The 20542-nt window shown below is 48.9% G+C and overlaps 1 protein-coding gene and 1 pseudogene across 2 annotated transcripts; one reads left to right on the forward strand and one right to left on the reverse strand.

Moving 5' to 3' along the window:
• Positions 1–619: 619 nt before the first annotated feature.
• LOC144146827 (uncharacterized) lies at positions 620–18693 on the reverse strand (annotated as a pseudogene). Its single transcript, XR_013317741.1, has 3 exons — positions 4501–18693; positions 3395–3613; positions 620–2607 (listed from the first exon to the last, which is right to left on the reverse strand). The product of XR_013317741.1 is annotated as an uncharacterized LOC144146827 (transcript).
• Positions 17095–17525, forward strand: LOC144146481 (uncharacterized). The gene is made up of 2 exons (XM_077678428.1): positions 17095–17237; positions 17273–17525. The coding sequence occupies exons 1-2, from the start codon at positions 17095–17097 to the stop codon at positions 17523–17525; spliced, it is 396 nt and encodes a 131-aa protein (XP_077534554.1).
• Positions 18694–20542: the final 1849 nt, after the last annotated feature.

Raw genomic sequence — 20542 nt, forward strand, 5'->3', positions numbered from 1 at the left:
TGCTATTAAGCTACAGCTGACATTGTTTGGACTTGACCCTAGCTTACTTTCTTACACAAATCAAATAAGTGGGTACACTGCTGGCATTCCGCATTTCCACACAGCTTGCCGACACTGCTACAAACTCCCTACTTGCTGAATGTGTCGTTACTTTCTCAGTGGGACCAGTACGTACTTTTACACAGACTCTTGGCTTCACTATTGTGGCACAGTGTGCCGTGTAATATTTTGTGTATTTTAAACAGGGGAATCGAAGCCATAATTGGTGTTCCACGATCATTTCATGCATTGTAACTTTGTTGTGTACTAAACGCACAAATCGTCAGCCAACACACACAAGAAGTTAAAATTGCTTGGCTACTGTGATGCTTTTGAACTGCCATGACCTTTCTACTTGTGCTTTCGGGCTTGTCAAAGATGCGCAGGCACTGTCACCTGCGGAAATTCTGCTCGAAGGCATTTACGTGGATGCCGAGACGCCTCCTGCCTGTTCGAGCAACAAGCAGAGCCCACCATCCCCACAGAGTTCTGATGGCAGCACTCCTGGCTGTTCGAGCGACCGGCAGAGCCCACCACCCCCAGAGAGTTTTGCCGGCAGCACTCGCAGTCCTGATGGCGAAACAAGCCTGGTTTTAACCGGCATGAGCTGTCAGGAAGCACCTGTGGTGCACAGCCGCTGTAGCCCACAACAAACTCCTCGGCAAAGGCCACCTCTGCAGGTCATCCACCCGGGCAACAGCCAAACCACTCCAGCACGAGGTGAGGAGGAATGATGTCAGCCCCTTAACTTACTGCAGTTAGCCTTGTTCACATAACTTCTAGCAGATAACATTTTCACCCAGCACAAGTATTGTAAACTGCGGGGTAAAAAAGAAATGCTACCAAGCCTACTGTAACCGCGTGGTGATGCACGTACCACGCTGTCACAGTCCACGTGTGCTGGTTGTACTAAGTCCAGCGAAAAGCAAATCACGACGGCCTCATCTGCCAATCGTAATGAGGTTCTCTCCACGTTTCACCAGTTTACACAGCCCACCATACGGGGGCTGGTGTAGATGAATTCTTATTTCTTGGGCACTGGCATGTGCTTTGGAATGCATTGTAGCACCAGATTGTTGACATGCCCTGGTGCTTCCCAGTCACTGTGCTGTTCTGCACTTCCGTTCCAACTTTCAGTAATTTGCACTTAGGTTCCCCTTGTGGCTCACATTAGTTAGCATGTACTATTTTTTTATTTTTTTATTCTACAGCTGATTTTTTTTACTTTTCAGGTGAAAAATACTCATTGCATTTATGAGTATTTATTCTTGTCTATTCTGTGCAGGTATGCAAAGGCACGGTACCACCCGCGACTTTCTCGATGAACGAGACAAGAGAGAGCAGGAGACCCAATGTAGGCGGCTCGCGCTGGAGGAGCGCCGACTTGACTTCGAGATGTTGGTTGAGGGCATCAAAAGCAAACGTAAATTAGGCAGGGCTTTTTATAAGCTTGCCGAACAAGCTATTTGCCCTTAAAATTAGGGCACATTCTTTTTACAGCAGTAAGAATGGTGGGGTAAACAGCGGAAGGTACGAAATTACACGTAAACCAAGCAGTACTCATGCCTACTGCTGTTGGTACTGCGCGCACCATGCATGTTTTAGCTGCACAGCACTGTGGCTATTCGGGGTTGTGTCAGATGACACTGGCCGAGTGGCGTAAGCAACTGTGTCTTACGTGACCGTATTTGTCGAGTGAACACCATGTTTCATGAAACAATTATGTTCTACCTTAACAAAAACAAGCCAGGTACAAATACGGTCAAAATAAAGCAAAGGCACAAAACGGCAACCGTTTTCTGCCTTCTGCCTAGATGGTAGCGGCATCTAGGTTGACTAACGGGAAACAAGGAAACAGCAACTTGAAGACCAATTCATGTGATGTCATTGCAGATGTCATGAAAATGCATGATTTGGTGGGAGAATCAAAATTTTAACCTAAATTGGCTAGCTTCTCAGTGAATAAAGCATTGTTTGCTTACGGACAAGCACTGGGGGCATGGTAAAACATGAAATCTTTCAAATAAACCAAAACTTGTATTTTGTCAGCATGGCCCCTTAATGTCCTGTCATAAAGAAGATGTTTAAAAGTGCTGAGCTTGGGAACTGTAACAATGCCTCCTTGAGCCCCTTCACAACCTACACGGAGCTCTGGTACGGGCAACTACACATTTGAAGGCGAGAATGGAACAAGGTATTCGTCAAGGGCAGGTGGGTCCAAATTAAAGTACATGCTAACTTGGCTGTCGTACAAGCATGTATGTGCATTTGCCAGGAGCGTGGCGACCTTGTACATGCGCCCAACATTTTGCCTGCTCATTTTTTTATTCTTGTGAAAATCAACAAATGCAAACTCCGCTGCCACCTTCCCAAATCCCCATTCCACCGCCAGGCGGACAGCACTCATGCGCTTATTAAACCAGGCTTCATGGGGCTGCAGCCTGGCACCTCCAAAGGGCTTGTACAGCAGCGGCCGGAGAGGGTAAGCAGGATCGCCATAAATCACATATGGGTGACCCATCGGGACCTTTTCCAGGTTGTCATAGAGGCGGTTCTCCCTAAGGATTCCTGAAATACAGAAGCAGCTCACACAAAAGGCCAGTAACACAGACGCAAGCACAATGCAAAATCATGTGTTAAGATGTAGTTTGGTCGGCTTGTACCTGTCCTGAATGGCTTGAACGGTGCATATTAACTTTCGTATCTAAAATAATTTTCTTGTCACAACTTGCATCTTAGGGTACCTAACACACGGGCCCAGCAAAAATGTGGAGCTGTTTTTTTGCCTTTACCAATAAACTGGGTGGAAGCCTGCTTTCTGTTTTTCATTGACTAGTGCATGTGCAGTTTATTGGCCCGAAATGAACAGCTCATATTTTTTCACTACCTGAATGGTATAGCTGCTCACTGCCAGGCTATATGAAGTAGTACTTATCATTCGTTGATGCACCTTTCGGCTACTGACAAGCTTTCCCGACTTCAAGCCTGCCACGCAGGAATTTTTTTCCTTAGCAAAAGCTGCAATAAGGAGGGGTGGCTTTAATCTTAGAAGTAAACTAAAATGGAGAGTCGAGTTAGTTGGTGAACATGCATCCTTGGAAATTAAGTTCGCGCTCAATTTTCAACGATGCATGCTCACCAAGTAGCAAAAATTGCTTAGGCCCCCCCCACCATCTGCTTGCCAGCTAGTGGAAACAGCAGTACTGTGCGAATTGGGAGGGGGAAATACTGAGTTTGTACGGTTAAAAATATGTATCTTGTAGGTGTAGTGGAGATAAGTGAGTTACTAAAGGCTAGTAAGATGAACAAAGTTTGTTTTCATGGCCCCTGTAATGAAAGTCCCAACCATGCTCACCCGCGTCATGTCGCCGCCCCCTGAAGGGCCCATCCAGTTGACAAATTATGCCGTTCGGGCACATCACTGCCTGGTACTTGTGCACATGGCACCTCTTGTGGCCTGAAAAGTGTTCCTGTTGGTCCTCCATTGGCCGACAAATTCGGCGGGCTGTTCCGTCGACAAATCCCCAGCAGTTCTTGAGGGGGCACCTTTGGGGGCACCTTTGGCATGCACAGCCTGGAAATAGCAATGATAGCAATTGTCTGAGGAGCCCCATTTTCAATCACAATAATTCTTGCATCTGCTCGCCTGGGTGTGGCTCCGCAACTTGCCCGTTCATTTTAAGCAGAATAAGCCATGCGCATGCTTGCAGTAATCTGATCTAAAATGCATGCATATCGGTTGGCACAGCATGGCACTTTGGTAAAAGCACTTGGTACTTTGATAAAGTTACTCTGTTGTAATGGGGGTTTACTCTAGCTTCTGTTGTCTCAAAGGCTTTCCTACGCAGGAGCATGAGAAAACTCAGACAGATTTCCCAAAATCTAGTGCATAAATTTGTTAGATCAGTATTGTGTGGGATCTACCAACAGCAGTGTGTGAAGTGAAATTAGACAAGTTGGTAAACTATCTGTGCAATATGCTTTTGAAAGTAATACAAGACGACAAAGCATGCTTAGTTTAAAACAGCAATGAGGCTGGCACACGCTACAGCCAAGAAAAAAAAATTATGGCGAATATTGTTCGACAATATTTACTTACAAATTATGCTACCTCGTGACAAATATTTGTTTTGTCACATTACATGCCACTGTGACTCGACCACAATCACAAAGTGCATGGATATAGCTCAACTGGTTTGCTAGAGTTATCTTTTATCGTAAGACGTCCAGAATAGAACGGTCTAGCTTCTTTGGCATTTGGGGTTCGTGAAGGCATTGTAAAAACTGTCCAGGTGGAGATTGAAAAGTGCTGTCTTATTTGTGTGGGTACTATGTTTTTTGTGTATGCACCTCTCCACTGTAATGCCACAGACAACGATGTAATTGTAATGCTTGTTTCTGTTTGCACTACGTGTTTTTTTTTATATGCGCCCCTCTTTTATATGCAATATATATTCTTACCTCGGAAAATCGCTCCAGGCTGTCCATATTCAACCACGTGTGTGTAGTCAGGTCGTAAAGCAGGTGACCGAAGTGGTATTCCACGTGTGCCAGAACCTGATTCACCACACTCGAAATCACAGAAAGATGCCGGTTAAACATCATCTCCAGGTCAGCCAGTCAGTTCGGGTAGGCAAGACGCCTCAAAGTCATACATAACGCCTCGCGTCCTGGCACCGGCACACGCTGCGCGCTCACGACCTTGCCAGGCATCATGAGGCAGGAATATAAATACTCAGTCCACTTTCTTAAACCTGAACATGCGCTCAAATTCAGGGCTGTCTAGCCTTGCTACGTTGAGCAGTCCACGTGCTGCTAGACTGCGGCGCGGCTCCGGATCCAGTTCCAACAAGTACGCATCCTCGATATCGCGCCAAGATAGACACCGCATTAACAGCGGGTCTGAAAGGACGCTTCTGTATTGAGCCATAGCAGAAGGTGAACTCTGAACTGGAGCACAGCAGCTGAGCTTCAACACTCTGCTACGAGGCGCTGCCATGACGGACTCGACGGCAGGAGATTGGCTTGGCTTGTGATAGGCTAGTCTGGCCTAATCAGGAAACCGCCAACGGCTTCCTGGGCCTCAATTGACTATAAATAATGACTGAAAAAGCAAGCACTGCGAGAAATAAATGCTATTGATAGAATTCAACATATATTCGACAAAAAAAATGTTGCTATCATCATCATTTTGTGTCTGTTACGTTAAAATTTCCGCACGCTAACCAGCGAAAAATGGTACGCTAAAATGCGGCTTACCGTTTTCACCGGTAAACGGAAACCCCCGCTCCCGGTAACACGGTAAACGGTAACACTAACACGGTAACGATATGCTAAAACTGCCTAATCAAGTCCGCGCAGTCTACGTGAAGGAGGACGATTATAGAGAGGGCGATTTTAGAGTCTGCAGAAGAGCGGAGAAGGGGAGGATGCCTTAGCTCGGTTTGGTCGGCGGCCTCGCCGGAGAAGATGCGCCAGTCCGCCGGTCGTCTGCGGTGAGTCCCGTTGATCGGCGACGCAATTCGGGTTCACCTGGGCCCCGCACAGTCCCCTCCTCGAGGGGAATTCTCGTGGCCCGAAGTCGCTGCTGTCGTCGCACGCGGGCCTAGACCACAGCTTTCAGAACCGGCCGCCGCGTCACAACCACACGATTTTCCACCGCCACTTCTCACTTCCTTCTCCCCGCGAGTCGTGAACCCCGCGCTGCACCGAGCACACAGTCTTTCGGACAGCGCGTCTTCCGAGAACCAAGCGGGTGGGACCTCTGTTGGCCGCGGCACTCTTGCCCCTCTCTTGCCGAAACACATGGCCCACTGCCCCGTGGGCCGAAATGGCGGCGAAGACATTCCTGCTCCGCCGGGATCCCCCCGCTGGGTCCCAATATGGCGAGCAAAAAAAAAAGACAGCCATGGAGGTACCCGAATATCCCGACACGAAGACCGACGCGAACACGAAGGTCCTAACCGGCCTCCGAACGACGCGCTCGAAACAGGCTGGTCGAGGTGGAAGCGAATTCCAGACATGGATGCGTAGCCCACCCCCGAGAATGTGACAAAGTTGCAGCTTCTGCTGATGATGATAACAAAAGCGCGTATTGCTCTTTCGTGGCGGTGCAATGTGGCACAGTCTCGTTTTATTAGATATTCCCTTTTTTTTGAAAATCAAAATATTTTCTGTAAAATATCGGGCAAGATTTGTAAAATCGTAAGACTGGCCGAAATTCGTACATTTTATAGAAAATTCAGAAGAGTTGGCAGGTATGCCTGTACGCGCTTTGACATTGGGTTCGCTGCGAAAAATCAGCTCCGCAAGGTGCCCAAAATGCCACAGCTTACCTTGCACCAATTCAAGAAAGACACTGTGTTTCCTTGGTTAAAGTGTGCTGTTGAAAGGTAGTGGAGAGGTCACCGTTGAAATATAAGCTAACTAGGGGTGCCAGCTGTTTAGACCCGACATTCGCATTGTCTCCAGAGGCTAGCCCAAAACGATTGACCTTCGCACTTGAAGTGCTTTCACAGCACCAGTGGCTGACTGGTCTGCAAGCAGAGTGGGCCCATCGTTCTTACATACAGATCTGTTCATTGAGCCTCACCCAAGAAAAATTGAACAATTTTGACAGGAAAGAGCTGAGGCTGGACGTTCTGTGGCTAGATCTCTGCTCTGATGATCACAAAAAGCTGCTCTCTTTTATCAAGATCATCCTCTGCTTGTCTCACGGCAATGCTGCCGTAGAAAGAGGCTTCTCAGTCAACAAAGAATGCCTCATAGAAAACTTGAAAGAAGATTCGCTGATAGCACAATGACTGGTCCATAATGCTGTGTTGGCAGCAGGTGGTGTGGACAAAGTTGTAATTACTGACAAGATGGTGCAGATGGTTCGCAATTCCTACAGCGTCTTCAGAGAGGAATTGCAGAAAAAGAAGGCAGAAAGACGGGTGGAGTCAGGTGTTCAGAAGGACAAGAAAAGAGTGGCTGCTCTTGTCAAAGAACTGGAAGAAAAGAAGCGAAGGCTGCTTGGTGAATCGCGGACAGAAGCTAGTCTCCTGCAAGAAAAAATAGACTCTCTTAAAAAGTAACAGATCAGTGCTTCAAGAACTTTTGTGCAATGGCTGACACGAACAGTAGAAGCCGATTTGTGTTTGCATAGACCTTGTGCAATAATACTCTAGTCAGAAACTACAATCTGTGGTGAATAATTTATGTTTGCACTCTAAATAAAACAGTGTTTTGTGTTCTGCACTAATGGTCTTGCATGTATTGCCACCTATGCAGCGGTCAGGGAAAATCTGGAAGTCTGGGAATCTTAAAATAATAATTTGCTAGACACCCTGAGTTCGAAGCCCTGAAATCTTTTTTCAAGGAAGAAGACCCCAAGGTGCAGCGATCAGATGCCCAAAGCCAGCACAGACGCCTCGCACAGGCTTTCTCTGACAAGACATTGCTTGCTAAAATGCTTTCTGAAGAATGCTGCTGAGCTTTTCATTGCATTTCAGAATCTTTTCCAACCGGAAGAGCCACTGCTTCACGTGATGCACAGGGAGCTCTTAACCCTCGTTCTGAGCCGTGCTTTGAGAGGCAGAGTAATAGAGAGAAGTGCAGACAGATGTTGGACCTTGACAGCTCTATACTTTGGAACACTGTCCCGGCAATAGCCTCAGACACTGAGAAAGCCATGACAACATAGGGTGCAACTGAAAAAAGCCATTTCGCATTGGTGCCTGATCATTATATTTTGCGTGTTCAAAGGCTCTACTTCGCACCCTCCCTTCGGACAACAAAGTCGTTTTACACACACTGCTACTTTCACTGCAGAACAGTGACGCAGAGTTGGAGGTGCGCTCTTTGCGGTTTCTTGCAGGGCAACTGCCTCAAGTTGTGTGTGATGGCCAGGTTTCCTCACTGGTTGTCGAGTGGCACATTTTCATGTGTGATGATGCGAAGGCCACACTGTGCCCCAACGAAAAAAATTGATGTGTGTTGGGCGAAGATTTTTGCTCTGAAAACCGAAACTGGTGAGCAGAAGTATCCTCTGCTGTCAAAGGTGGTCAAGGCCATCCTTTCTCTTCCTCATGGAAATGCAGGTGTAGAGAGAGGCATTAGCGAAAATAAGCACTTTCTAGATGGGCGCAGCTCCATCAGCGTGGCCAGCATCAATGGAATGCGCCAGATAAAAAGTGCTCCAAAAAGTGCTTCAAAAGCTGTTCTACCTGTTCCACCCCTGTGCTGGTGATAACGATGTGGCTGGCTATGTATGCGCGAGGCACAGCACCGGTTCGCCAAGCCGGAGCTATAGCCAATCCATATCCACTTGAAGTCGCGCGAATGTGCTCTGCTGCTGGCGCAGCTCCGTCATGTACAGTGGGGTCCACTGTTAAAGGGAAACGGCGAGCATGTGGATGCTGCGCTCGGCAAAGCGCCGGCGCCGAAAAGCGGCGACAAGCAGAGACAGCCGGCACATGCGCACTGACTGCACGAGGCGGGAGAAGCCGCTCTGTCGTCTGCTACGGCGCTCCGCTGCACCGCTCAGCTTGCAACAGCTGAGGGATTTCGCACTCGAAGGATGTGAGCGGTGCAGCGGAGAGCCGGGATAAGTTTGACAATTTTCTTGGCATAGTAAGGATGTCATCAGGCTGCAATGTGCACTCAACACTACAGCACTTCCTGCTCACGGTTGACTGCCTACCCTTTTACAGTCTCGCCCGAAGCGTATTATCAGGTGGCAATGTCGAGGGAGACACAATCAGTTCTCTCCTCAGCACGGAAGACTGGGAAAACAAAGCAGAAGCTGATGGACTGTGTAAGGTTCTAGGCTGACAAGCCTTGTGCTTCAGAAGCTTTGGAACCTCCATATCATGTAAGGAGGAATGACATGAGGCTTATATGCCACATTGCTGGCTAGGTAGCAAAGAAATGTGTACTGCCCAGCAATTGTCTTTTTTGCACCAGCCATCCTTTGCTTCCAGCACAGGAAGGGTGCCACCCAGCTGCAGCAGCACATATATAAAACGCAACGACCGATGTGGCCTGCTAGACCTAACACTCAAACTTTCCCCGCACGGGGCACCTTGAGCAATCTTGGTGACGGTACTGGCGATACCGCGGACCCCGAGTCCCCAAACATAAGCTGGATCCAACCGTGGCGATGTGTTTATAGGTGGAGGGTTAGAAACCACGAACGGTGGCCGTCGGAGCCCAGGTCAAGCTCCGGCGGATGGGCTCCCTCTCTGTCTACCAGGCAGGGAGCTCCGGGACCTCTTTGACTACCAGGGTAAGGTCAAAGAAGAAAGTATCCCCGTCTCCCTGCTTTTATAATATGCTATATGGCATTTTCAAACCCCCCCCAAACGTGATCGGTCCCTGAAAAGGGGCCGCACCGAAGTTTCATTCCCACCCCTTCCAACAACTGTCTTTTCAACACCCGTAAATAACTATGCTCGTTTCCTTGTGATAGAGTCAGCTGACTCAGCAAGACCTATCGCATCCCTGTCTGTATTCCTGGTTTCGAAATTCCTGCAAAACACAATAGGTGGAAAGTATCAAGCTAAAAAGCTTAGGACGGGAGAAATCCTTGTAGAACTCCAGGCCGAACAACAAGCCCGCACTCTTCTTGAACAAACCCGCATCCATGATCTGGACATCAGGGTCACACCCCACCGGAGCCTCAACAGCTCCCAGGGTGTGATTCCTGAGGCAAATCTTCTTACGGAAACAGATGCCGACTTGCTTGAAGGTTTAAAGGATCAGGGCGTCACAGCTGTGCACCGCACCACGATGCGCAGGGATGATAACATAATCCCCACGGAACATATTATCCTGACCTTTAACCGTTCCTCACTTCCTGAACATATCAACGCAGACTTTATTCGATGCTCCATTCGTCGTTACATTCCGAACCCGCGCCGCTGCTTCAAGTGCCAGCGGTTTGGACACAGTACAACCTCTTGTCGCGGCAAAACAACCTGTGCGAAATGCGCCGCGCAGGACCACCCCACCGACAACTGTAATTCTGATATCCTCACTTGTGCAAACTGCAGGGGCCCACATGCGGCCTACTCCAGGAAATGCGAAAAGTTCCAAATAGAAAAGAAAATAATCAATCTCAAGGTAACAGAAAACATCACTTTCCCAGAGGCGCGGAAGAGGTTCGCCTCTTTCCCTCGGGGGGGTACGCCGACGCAGCTCGCCGGGGGGCGGAGCGGCGTCTGGTTTCCACAGGGACCCAGTTCAGCGAGTCTGACCTGGTCCCTCCCCCGCCCCCCGCTGGGTTGCCTCTGGCAGCCCAACCAGCCACCACGCCGCTTGCTGAGGCAGCAGCGGTTGTGGTGGCAACATCTTCCATTGGGACCAGTGCCGCTCCCGCCTCTGTATCCCCATCCTCCAGTGCGTTGGAGGGTACCGAGGTGATGGACACCACGGGCCCCGCACCGGCTTCCACCGCCACCGCACCGCCCGTGCCACCTCTGGCGCCCCGGACGCCCTCGGCGCTGGCGGCTGAAACGAAGGGCTCCCGAGGGGGGCCAAGTCCGGGGGGCCCGGTCCGTCGGGCACCCCTCGGACATCCGACGACGAGATGAATGTCAGGCCGACCCTGCCTGCAACGCAGCGCAAGGAGCGGCCACCGACTTCCAAGCCTACAGACAGGCCCAAAAAGCCCAATCCCAGAGTAACAGCCCCGAAAGACGACACATGAACACACACACACACACACTCCAGTCATTCTTAAATGTAAATAATGGGAACAGACAACATCATGCAATTGAACTGTAGAGGCCTTATCAACAATCTAGATGATGTGTACGAGATTCTTCATTCACATCAGCCAAGTATCATGTGTCTTCAGGAAACACACCTGAATAGTAAACATACTAACTTCTTGAATAGCTACTTGGTTTTTCGAAAAGACAGGCACACTTGCACTTATTCTTCAGGTGGTGTGGCCATAGTAGCCCGAAAATCCTTGGCGTGTCACACCATCCACCTAAACACCATGCTAGAAGCTGTCGCGATACGAACAATTATTTATGATAGGTTAATAACGGTATGCTCCCTCGACATCCCTCCGGATTACCAACTATCGAACACTGATTTTGAGGCCCTGATAGATCAACTACCTGAACCGTACTTCGTCTTAGGCGACCTCAATGCACATAATTCAATCTGGGGCTCTTCTCGCACAGATGCCCGAGGCCCCTAATTGAAAAATTTCTAACATCATCAGGAGCAAGCCTTTTTAACAAAAACCAAGCTACATATTATAACATAGAACAAAACAGTTATTCACATCTTGACTTGGCTCTTGGCTCTGCAGTTCTGTTCCCATTTCTTGAGTGGCATGTGGACACAAACCTATATAGTAGTGACCACTTCCCCACCAAATTGACATACATAGGCATAGGCACAAACACTTCCCCCTGTCATAAAAGGTTCAATGAGGGAAGAGCAAACTGGAGTACATTCACAGAAACATCTAAACTGCACTACACATCCATAAAACACCTACACGTAGAAGAGGCGACCCGACTGCTCACGGCGCACATCCTCGACGCCGCCGAATAGTACATTCCCCACGTCTCCGGTGCCCCACGCAACCCAAGGAGGCCCTGGTGGAACGAGGACTGCAGGCGGGCGCGAGAGGCCCAGAACAAGGCGTGGGGTGTTCTTCGCCGGTACCCCACGTCAGATAACCTAATTTCTTTTAAATGGGCAAAGGCTTTTGGGAAGCGAGTGCGTCGTGAGGCGAAAAGGGAGAGTTGGCACACCTTCCTCACTTCCATCAACTCATACACTGACACACACAAAGTCTGGACACGAATACGAAAAATAAAAGGACAACCGACACACAGCCTGCCCCTGGTTAGTACAACAGGGGACACACTGGAAGACCAGGCTAACACACTTTCACAACACTTCGAACACGTGTCCAGTTCAGCACACTACACAAACACTTTCATGATACACAAAACACCTGTAGAAAAGAAGTCCCTGCGCGATAACAACAAGTCGCACACTTCCTACAATTCCCCCTTTTCAATTCATGAGCTGAAGGCCGCTCTGACCACATGTAAGCCTTCAGCTCCAGGTGCAGACAAAATCACACACCATGATACAACACCTACACCCAGACACTCTTGAAACACTCCTACATCTATACAACAACATATGGCTTTCGGGGCAGATTCCAAACTCTTGGAGGGAGGCCATAGTAGTGGCATTCCTGAAGGAAGGGAAGGACCCTTCCTCTCCTGCCAGTTATCGACCCATCGCCCTGACCAGCTGCCTGTGCAAGCTTCTCGAGAAGATGATCAACAGGAGACTCGTGTACTTCCTTGAGTACAATGGTCTTCTGGAGAGCTGCCAGGCAGGCTTCCGGGCAGGGCGATCCACAAATGATCAGCTTGTTCATTAGAATCATACATCAAAGATGCCTTTATACACCAACAGTATTGCATGACCGTATTTTTTGACATCGAAAAAGCGTACGATACAGCATGGCGTACGGCATCCTTGCAGACTATGGTGTAACAGGTAATATCGTATGGTGTAACAGGTAATATGTTAAACACTCTTGATAGTTACCTGTCCAAACGAACATTTCGTGTGAGAGTTGGGTTCACACCAGAGTTCACATTCAAGAAAATGGTTTGCCTCAAGGAGGAGTTTTGAGCTGCACGCTGTTTATCGTCAAGATGAATTCGCTTTGGAAAGCTTTTCCTCCATTGATCTCCTGTTTAGTTTATGTGGATGATGTAGAAATATCTTTTAAATCTTGTAACATATCTATATGTGAACGTCAAGTCCAGCTTGGGGTAAAGAAACTCTCGCTGGGCAGACGAAAATGGTTTCAAACTTAATCCCACAAAAAGTACCTGTGTCGTATTTTCAAGGAGACGTGGAATAAGGCCCGATCCTGAAATAAGCCTCAATGGTGACCCAATCCCTGTGAAAAAGGAACACAAGTTTTTGGGTGTGGTGATGGATGAAAAACTCACATTCATATCTCACATCAAACAACTCAAACAAAAATGTCTAAAAACAATGAATATTTTGAAAGTCCTGTCTCACCAATCATACGGTGCAGATAAACAACTTCTGCTGCGCCTTTATACCGCTTTGGTAGGGTCTCGTTTGGATTACGGTAGTGTTGTCTATGGGTCGGCTACAAAAACAGCGCTCAAAATGCTCGACCCAGTGCTGCACCTGGGGCTTCGCCTCTCGTGTGGTGCTTTCCGTACAAGCCCTGTCCAAAGCCTGTATGTGGAGTGTGACAAGTGGTGCCTGGAGTACCAGCGAATTTATGTTGATCTTTTATATGCTTGTAAAATATCATCAATCGACAACCATCCTTTAAACCTGTTTTTATGAATACATCCACGTCACAGCTGTTTTTAAATCGCCCATCTCTGTCTCTACCTTTCTCACTTAGGGTGAGAAGGAAAGCTTCTGAACTATCAATCTCCTTTTTGGACACGTTCAGAACATCTACCATTGACGTTATAGCCTCCTGGCAATTTCGCCCTGTATCGTGTGACCTGTCGTTTACACAATTACAGAAAAGCAGGGTACCACAAATCGCGATTTCACAACATTTTCAGTATCTGCAGCAAAAATACCAGGCTGCAGAATTTTTTAGTGATGCATCGAAAACTTCCATCGCAGTGTCTTGTGCTGCGCACGGACCCAACTTTACGGCCTCTACATCCATGCATGTAAATTCGAGCATCTTCACGGCGGAAGCGTATGGCATTTTTCTTGTTGCTGGTCATATTGTTCAACATCACATTCAAAAGTTCATCATCTACACAGATTCACTCAGCGTTGTACGTGCATTATCATCCCAAAAGCGCTCTAAAAATCATGTCATAAATCTAGTTCTTAAGACTTTAATGTCAGCGTATGCCAAAAATCTCGAAGCGATTGTATGTTGGGTACCGGGTCACTATGGGATTGCAGGAAATGAGACCGCAGACCAAATGGCCGCCGCTGCGGCACACACGAACACAGTGGACATTACAAAATTACGTACACCGACCTCAAGCCATACACAAGAGAACACCTTCGCAGAACCTGGCAAGCCGACTGGAGCACACAGACAGACAACAAATTACACGTAATTAAACCACACCTAGGACCATACACTACTGACTCACACAACAGATTCATTGAAGTTGCACTAGAGATTGCGGATAGGCCACACACACGCAACACACTCCCATCTGCTCACTGGTTCTCCAAGACCCTTGTGTAGCAGGTGTGGGGAGGGCCTATCCGTAATTCACATTCTCATTACATGCAGAGCACTCCACAGAACAAGACGCAAACATTTCCCACGACTATACAGACAACACATCCCACTACATCCAGCACTGTTTTTAGCGGATGATGCCATAGTCCCTCTGCAACGCACTTTTACGTTTCTTAGCGAAATCAAATTTTTACAGCTTATTTCCTATCACGCGTAATTTTTGCACATAGTTTCATGCCCTGCACTATCACACCCTGGTCTTTTACACCAGCCATCCTCATTGTCATACTGATTTTACTATTTTAATCTCTGCTTTTGTTGAGCAATCTTAGTGATTACATCTTCAACCGTCATACATAACCATTGCTTTGGCGCTCTTTGCCCTAGTTGGCCTTTCGCCATAAACATCCAACCATCATCATCAACACTCAAACTTTTCAGGTTCATTACACGTTTAGAAGACATCTTTACGAACTGTTGTAGCGCATGAAAACTGAACGTGTGAGCATTATGGATGTTTTACATATCATTCATAAAGGTGCTCCACTGCAGGTTGCATCCCTTCACGGGGCACCTTGAGCAATCTTGGTGATGGTATTGGCGACACCGCGGACCCCGAGCCCCCCAAAAATAAGCTGTATCCAACCGTGTCGATGTGTTTATAGGTGGAGGGTGAGAAATCACGAACGGTGGCCATCGGAGCCCAGGTCAAGCTCCGGCAGATCAGCTCCGTCTGTTTACCAGGCAGGGAGCTCCAGGACTTCTTCAGCTATCAGGGTAAGGCTGAAGAAGAAAGTACCCCCATCCCCTCCTTTTTCCTATGCCGTATGGATAAATTAAACCCCCCTAAAAACTTGAATGGTCCCTGAAAAGGGGCCGCACCGAAGTTTCCTTCCCATCCCTACCAACCATCAACATTCCGAAACAGGACAAGTATCCTTGTTTTTTGGTCCTTGAATCAGTAGATAAATCCAAACTCGTCTTCTCCCAGTCTATATTCCTCGTCTCTGATGATGATGGTTGGATGTTTATGGCGCAAGGCCAACTGGGGCAAAGAGCGCCAAAATAATAGTCATATATGAGGGGCGTATATTCCTAGTCTCCAAGTTCCTTGAAGGAATCATTAGGAAATCTTTTGAGGCGAACAACTACGAAGAGGCGATTTTCAGGTCTGCATTTGGCATGTGCTTTTCCCTGCAAAGCTGGCATGGATAATTATCTCAGGCAGCTGTTGCAGCTTTTAGATGTCTGACCCTCCAAGTCGTCCTGCTGTGGCTGGAGGGGAGGACATGGATGACGTCCCAGCTGCATGCACAGCCGAGGTAGAAGACACGTCACTGGCTTTTCTGGACTCTTCACACTCCAGCATTCCAGCAAGGAGTGTTGCCGCTGCCTCCCCACCCATTATAAGCCAGGCAAAGCAGCAGCTGAGTGCCAGCGATGAGCTACGCCCCCGCATGGCTTCAGTGACCAGAGAAGATAGCCAGAAGAAGCGGGAACATTTGCTCCGGATGCGGCTTCACCGCGCTGAAAGCCGTGACAAGGGAGGAAAAAGAAAGCAAGAGGACCACATTGAGGTAGAAAACCTCAAGGCAAAACAAATTTTACTTCAACGTAAGATACAGCTGGCAAAAAAGAAAATGGAATAAAAATGGCTTGTGTTCGCTGTTTATCACTTTTTTCCTCTAACAGGTGGAAAGGGAAACAGCGTATGTTGTGAATGAGATTATTGGTGGTGGATCGCTTCTACATTGCAGGAGTGCGATACACGCTCTTTATGCTGAAAACGTGCGAGAAAAAAAAAGCTCAGTAAATTAAATAGCTAGTGCCATACAACAAAAGCAATAAAACAACATTCTGAAAGAAATCTGCTCATAAATCCTTGGTACGTAAAAAAAAGTGCACTTTCTTTATCTGGTGCATTTTCAGGAAAAGTATTCTTCGATCAGCCTTGCCCTCCTCCTATAACCATCAAGATCTTGCCCATTCTGCACTGCTGGTGCTGGCTGGTCGTGGCTGCTTCCAATGTGGTTGTCGGCTTCATCTGGACATGGCTCGGTTCATTTGGCGGCTGAGGTTGTGAAGGGCGGCACATGCTGTCACTACAATTGGTGCAGTTTCGGTCTTGCTTTGCAGCGTCGTCCTCGGGCACGGAAACCTTCTCTTCTGGCCGCCGAATGCCCTCTCAATGGAGTTTCTAGTTTTGATCTGTGCCTTGTTGTACTTGTAACACATAACTGAAATGTATACACTTAAAGCGGTAACCACATGCACGCGCCTGCGCGCTAGATTTTACGCGCTCACGCGTCCCGAGGCACGTGTCGGAGACGGCGCGCCTGGCCAAGCGCGTCGCGTTGGGCAAGGTCTGGCTATGCCAGATATTTTTACACGCGCCGGAAGTTGCTACTTCGGCAGCAGCCAATCAAACGCCGCTGCCGTGGGCTTCCGCTCCTCCTGTCTCCCAGCCGCAATGGCCGCCTTCACCAAATCGGCGATGGCAATAAGCAAAAAGAAACTGATTTCTTGTGTGGCCAGCCGGACGTCCTTGTGGCTGGCCACGCACAAGGACCACAAGAATCGACAAGTGAAAGATGCCTTGTGGAAGGAAGTGTGCGAGATCATGTTTCCGGGAATGGTCAGCAAAGGTACGTGTGGCGCGTCTCCGCCGGCTTGACAGGTTGTTTTGAAAGCAGCGGCTGATATTTCATTTCGTCTACGCAGAGTGCATCACTGCGCTGCAAAAATGATGGAACTTCCTTAGAGACAAATTAAGGAGGCTTTTTGTCCAAGCCCAAAAAGAAAAAAAAAGCGGCATGGGCACTGAAGACGCCGACGACTCAGACCCAGTAGACGACGACGACGAAGAGAGCCCGCCAGCCGACAGTGCAGTGCAGCCGGCTTCGTGGGCTTTCTACACGCAGCTGCTGTTCCTGCGCGACACCATGACCACCCGCCAGTAAGTTTATTGCGAGAAAAGCTCGCGTACTTGGCGGCGACGTCACTGGAAAGCCAGGGGTCCAGCCTTGCCAGCATGCAGCCACCCAAAAAAAGAAAAAAGAAAGACGACGATGACAGCTTGCTTATAGAGCATCTCGGAAAACTAACAAACAGTCTAGAGGAACAGGACGACCATCATCATTTTGCGTTGTCGCTCGTGAGGTCAATGAGAGAACTAAAAGAGGAGCACCACCTGGACATGCGCATGAAGATTATAGAAGTGATCAAGCAATTTAAGAGTAGCTGAAGTGTGGTGCCTCTTGTCCTTAGAGCTGACAAAACGTGGGCATACAGAATGAGGCACACGCGTCGGAAGTTGCTACTTCGGCAGCAGCCAATCAAACACCGCTGCCGCAGGCTTCCGCTCCTCCTGTCTCCCAGCCGCAATGGCCGCCTTAACCAAATCGGCGATGGCAATAAGCAAAGAGAAATTGATTTCTTGTGTGGCCAGCCGGACGTCCTTGTGTCTGGCCAAAGGACCACAAGAATGGACAAGTAAAAGATGCCTTGTGGAAGGAAGTGTGCGAGATCATGTTTCTGGGAATGGTCAGCAAAGGTACGTGTGGCGCGTCTCCGCCGGCTTGACAGGTTGTTTTGAAAGCAGCGGCTGATATTCCATTTCGTCAACGCAGAGTGCATCACTGCGCTGTAAAAGCGATGGAAGTTCCTTAGAGACAAATTCAGGAGGCTTTTCGTCCAAGCCCAAAAAGAAAAAAAAAAGCGGCATGGGCACTGAAGACGCCGACGACTCTGACCCAGTAGACGACGACGACGAAGAGAGCCCGCCAGCCGACAGTGCAGTGCAGCCGGCTTCGTGGGCTTTCTACACGCAGCTGCTGTTCCTGCGCGACACTATGACCACCCGCCAGTAAGTTTATTGCGAGAAAAGCTCGCGTACTTGGCGGCGACGTCACTGGAAAGCGAGGGGTCCAGCCTTGCCAGCATGCAGCCACCCAAAAAAAGAAAAAAGAAAGACGACGATGACAGCTTGCTTATAGAGCATCTCGGAAAACTAACAAACAGTCTAGAGGAACAGGACGACCATCATCATTTTGCGTTGTCGCTCGTGAGGTCAATGAGAGAACTAGAAGAGGAGCACCACCTGGACATGCGCATGAAGATTATAGAAGTGATCAAGCAATTTAAGAGTAGCTGAAGTGTGGTGCCTCTTGTCCTTAGAGCTGACAAAACGTGGGCATACAAAATGAGGCACACGCGTCGGAAGTTGCTACTTCGGCAGCAGCCAATCAAACGCCACTGCCGCAGGCTTTCGCTCCTCCTGTCTCCCAGCCGCAATGGCCGCCTTCACCAAATCGGCGATGGCAATAAGCAAAGAGAAATTGATTTCTTGTGTGGCCAGCCGGACGTCCTTGTGTCTGGCCACGCACAAGGACCACAAGAATCGACAAGTAAAAGATGCCTTGTGGAAGGCATGTTTCCGGGAATGGTCAGCAAAGGTACGTGTGGCGCGTCTCCGCCGGCTTGACAGGTTGTTTTGAAAGCAGCGGCTGATATTCCATTTCGTCTACGCAGAGTGCATCACTGCGCTGCAAAAGCGATGGAAGTTCCTTAGAGACAAATTCAGGAGGCTTTTCGTCCAAGCCCAAAAAGAAAAAAAAGCGGCATGGGCACTGAAGACACCGACGACTCTGACCCAGTAGACGACGACGACGAAGAGAGCACGCCAGCCGACAGTGCAGTGCAGCCGGCTTCGTGGGCTTTCTACACGCAGCTGCTGTTCCTGCGCGACACCATGACCACCCGCCAGTAAGTTTATTGCGAGAAAAGCTCGCAACGTCACTGCGAGAAAAGGCGACGTCACTGGAAAGCCAGGGGTCCAGCATTGCCAGCATGCAGCCACCCAAAAAAAGAAAAAGAAAGACGACGATGACAGCTTGCTTATAGAGCATCTCTGAAAACTAACAAACAGTCTAGAGGAACAGGACGACCATCATCATTTTGCGTTGTCGCTCGTGAGGTCAATGAGAGTAGCAAAAGAGGAGCACCACCTGGACATGCGCATGAAGATTATGGAAGTGATCAAGCAATTTAAGAGTAGCTGAAGTGTGGTGCCTCTTGTCCTTAGAGTTGACAAAACGTGGGCATACAGAATGAGGCACACGCGTCGGAAGTTGCTACTTCGGCAGCAGCCAATCAAACGCCGCTGCCGCAGGCTTCCGCTCCTCCTGTCTCCCAGCCGCAATGGCCGCCTTAACCAAATCGGCGATGGCAATAAGCAAAGAGAAATTGATTTCTTGTGTGGCCAGCCGGACGTCCTTGTGTCTGGCCAAAGGACCACAAGAATGGACAAGTAAAAGATGCCTTGTGGAAGGAAGAGATCATGTTTCCGGAATGGTCAGCAAAGGTACGTGTGGCGCGTCTCCGCCGGCTTGACAGGTTGTTTTGAAAGCAGCGGCTGATATTCCATTTCGTCAACGCAGAGTGCATCACTGCGCTGCAAAAGCGATGGAAGTTCCTTAGAGATAAATTCAGGAGGCTTTTCGTCCAAGCCCAAAAAGAAAAAAAAAGCGGCATGGGCACTGAAGACGCCGACGACTCTGACCCAGTAGACGACGACGAAGAGAGCCCGCCAGCCGACAGTGCAGTGCAGCCGGCTTCGTGGGCTTTCTACACGCAGCTGCTGTTCCTGCGCGACACCATGACCACCCGCCAGTAAGTTTATTGCGAGAAAAGCTCGCGTACTTGGCGGCGACGTCACTGGAAAGCCAGGGGTCCAGCCTTGCCAGCATGCAGCCACCCAAAAAAAGAAAAAAAAAAGACGACGATGACAGCTTGCTTATAGAGCATCTCGGAAAACTAACAAACAGTCTAGAGGAACAGGACGACCATCATCATTTTGCGTTGTCGCTCGTGAGGTCAATGAGAGTAGCAAAAGAGGAGCACCACCTGGACATGCGCATGAAGATTATGGAAGTGATCAAGCAATTTAAGAGTAGCTGAAGTGTGGTGCCTCTTGTCCTTAGAGTTGACAAAACGTGGGCATACAGAATGAGGCACACGCGTCGGAAGTTGCTACTTCGGCAGCAGCCAATCAAACGCCGCTGCCGCAGGCTTCCGCTCCTCCTGTCTCCCAGCCGCAATGGCCGCCTTCACCAAATCGGCGATGGCAATAAGCAAAGAGAAATTGATTTCTTGTGTGGCCAGCCGGACGTCCTTGTGTCTGGCCACGCACAAGGACCACAAGAATCGACAAGTAAAAGATGCCTTGTGGAAGGAAGTGTGCAAGATCATGTTGCCGGGAAT

Source organism: Haemaphysalis longicornis, unplaced genomic scaffold (genome assembly GCF_048455015.1).
Source record: "Haemaphysalis longicornis isolate Haplotype H1 unplaced genomic scaffold, Haemaphysalis longicornis Haplotype H1 scaffold_7, whole genome shotgun sequence".
NCBI lineage: Eukaryota > Metazoa > Arthropoda > Arachnida > Ixodida > Ixodidae > Haemaphysalis > Haemaphysalis longicornis.

What these genes read in the sequence shown, in the direction of transcription:
- LOC144146481 (XM_077678428.1), top strand. Translation starts at nt 17,095, where the DNA reads ATGGGCACTGAAGACGCCGACGACTCAGACCCAGTAGACGACGACGAC. An exon ending in GACACCATGACCACCCGCCA is followed by an intron (nt 17,238 to 17,272) that starts GTAAGTTTATTG and finishes CGCGTACTTGGC; the next exon opens with GGCGACGTCACTGGAAAGCC.